The sequence below is a fragment of the Crocuta crocuta genome, unplaced genomic scaffold, assembly GCF_008692635.1.
Source record: "Crocuta crocuta isolate KB4526 unplaced genomic scaffold, BGI_CrCroc_1.0 scaffold224, whole genome shotgun sequence".
NCBI lineage: Eukaryota > Metazoa > Chordata > Mammalia > Carnivora > Hyaenidae > Crocuta > Crocuta crocuta.
The window spans coordinates 58,778-60,450 of NW_027529545.1; the positions used below are offsets into that span (position 1 = coordinate 58,778).

Consider the following 1,673-nt stretch of genomic DNA (forward strand, 5'->3'; position numbering starts at 1 on the left):
GCGCTTGGCGGAGGAGCGAGCGCAGCTGCTGCAGCAGACGGGCGACTTGGCCTTCGCCAACTATAAGAGACAACATTTGTCATGTTGTATACATGTATATATGTGTGTGTACATATATATATACATGTACATATATACATATACATATATACGTGTACATATATATATACATGTACATATATATATACGTGTACATATATATATACGTGTACATATATTATATATGTGTATATATAAGATGCACCTTGTCTCTCAGGGGCCCTGCTGACTCGGGGTCCGAAGCAGCCCGTGGTCTCCTCTCCACGTCCAAGTCCCCGTCTTCGTCCAGCTGCGCTCCCAGCCCCGCCCGGCCGGTGGTGTCAGTTTTATGGCCATATAAGCGTATGTGTATGTTTATATGTAATGTAATGTGTACACATGTACACATTATACACATGTATATATATATACACATACATGCATGTTATATATACATATGCATGGCACATATATATATGTATATCCTGCATATATTTGTATACATGTCCTTGCCCTTTGCTCCCAACAGATCACAGACTATATCAGATGAACCTCCAGAGTAGACGATGCCATGTTGTAAGGGGCCTGTGTAGGTACCACACAGGTATTGCTTGCCATTTGCAGCAATGTGGATGAAACTAGAGAATGTTATACTAAGTAAAATACGCCAAGTGTTGGGATGAGCACTGGGTGGAAGCCGGTGTCAGTGTCGGAAGCCGATGGGCTGAGTCTGGGCCCGGGACGTCGCCCGAGAGCAGAGACCAGGAAGCGTCGGGCGCGGGTTCTAGGGCGCGGGTTCTAGCCCGGTGTCGGATGGTGTGAACTTGTTCGCCAACGACGGCAGCTGCCTGGAGCTGTTCAAGTGGAAGATGGAGGAGGGGCAGCGGCAGCGGCAGGAGGAGCCGCCCCCGGGCCGCCNTCTGAAGAGGAAGAGGAAGGGCGGCCCGGGCTCCACGCTCAGCTCCGTGGGCAAGCGCAGAGGCGGGAACAAACCAGCCCTCAAGACGGGAATAGTAGCCAAGAAGCAGAAGACGGAGGATGAGGTATTAACAAGTAAAGGTGACGCGTGGGCCAGGTGCATGGCAGAGGTGAAAAAGTACCCCATCAGTGCAGCGACGATGGTAAAACTCGGCCCCTGGTGAAATGACCCCCTTCCCCCACCTGCCTCCGGCCCGGGACTCTGCGATGTACATAACTATTTAATGCAGCGGCAGTGGCGGCAGCCTTTCCCCAGGACTTCTATACAGAAGGAAATNAAAAAGGCAAAACTGTTTCCCAAGTTTAGACAAGGAAACTGCTTAAAGAAATTTTATTTGTGAGTAAAACAGGTCACAGCGGAGGACAGAGGCCCCACCCTCCCAAGCCTGTGTCCATACGCGCGACTAAACTTCGTGTTGTGATACAAAGAGTTAAAATAAACTATGAAAGTTGCACATGAGGGACAAAAGGAAGGGGTAGGGTCCAGGGTCCGCTGAAGTACGGGCTGAGGGCGCAGGGCCCAGACGCCACCATGGCCACAAAATGACGGGGGAGAAAAGCAAGTCGCCAGCAAGCTCGAAGCAGCGATCAGCGCCATGCAGCCGGCCTCAGGCCCTGCCTGGGTGTCAGGAGCGTGGGACCCGGCCGCGGTGGCACCGGGTCCGCCCGGGGAGGAG

At 51.9% G+C, this 1,673-nt stretch overlaps 1 protein-coding gene across 1 annotated transcript in view; it reads right to left on the bottom strand.

Annotated features, from left to right (window-relative positions):
* The window catches only part of LOC144229355 (ER lumen protein-retaining receptor 1), a 2,075-nt gene extending 1,700 nt beyond the window's left edge, over positions 1–375 (bottom strand). Inside the window, exon 1 of the mRNA XM_077761391.1 lies at positions 270–375. Within this exon, the coding sequence (XP_077617517.1) occupies positions 270–375 (106 nt within the window). The remainder of the gene's footprint in view (positions 1–269) is intronic.
* Positions 376–1,673: the final 1,298 nt, after the last annotated feature.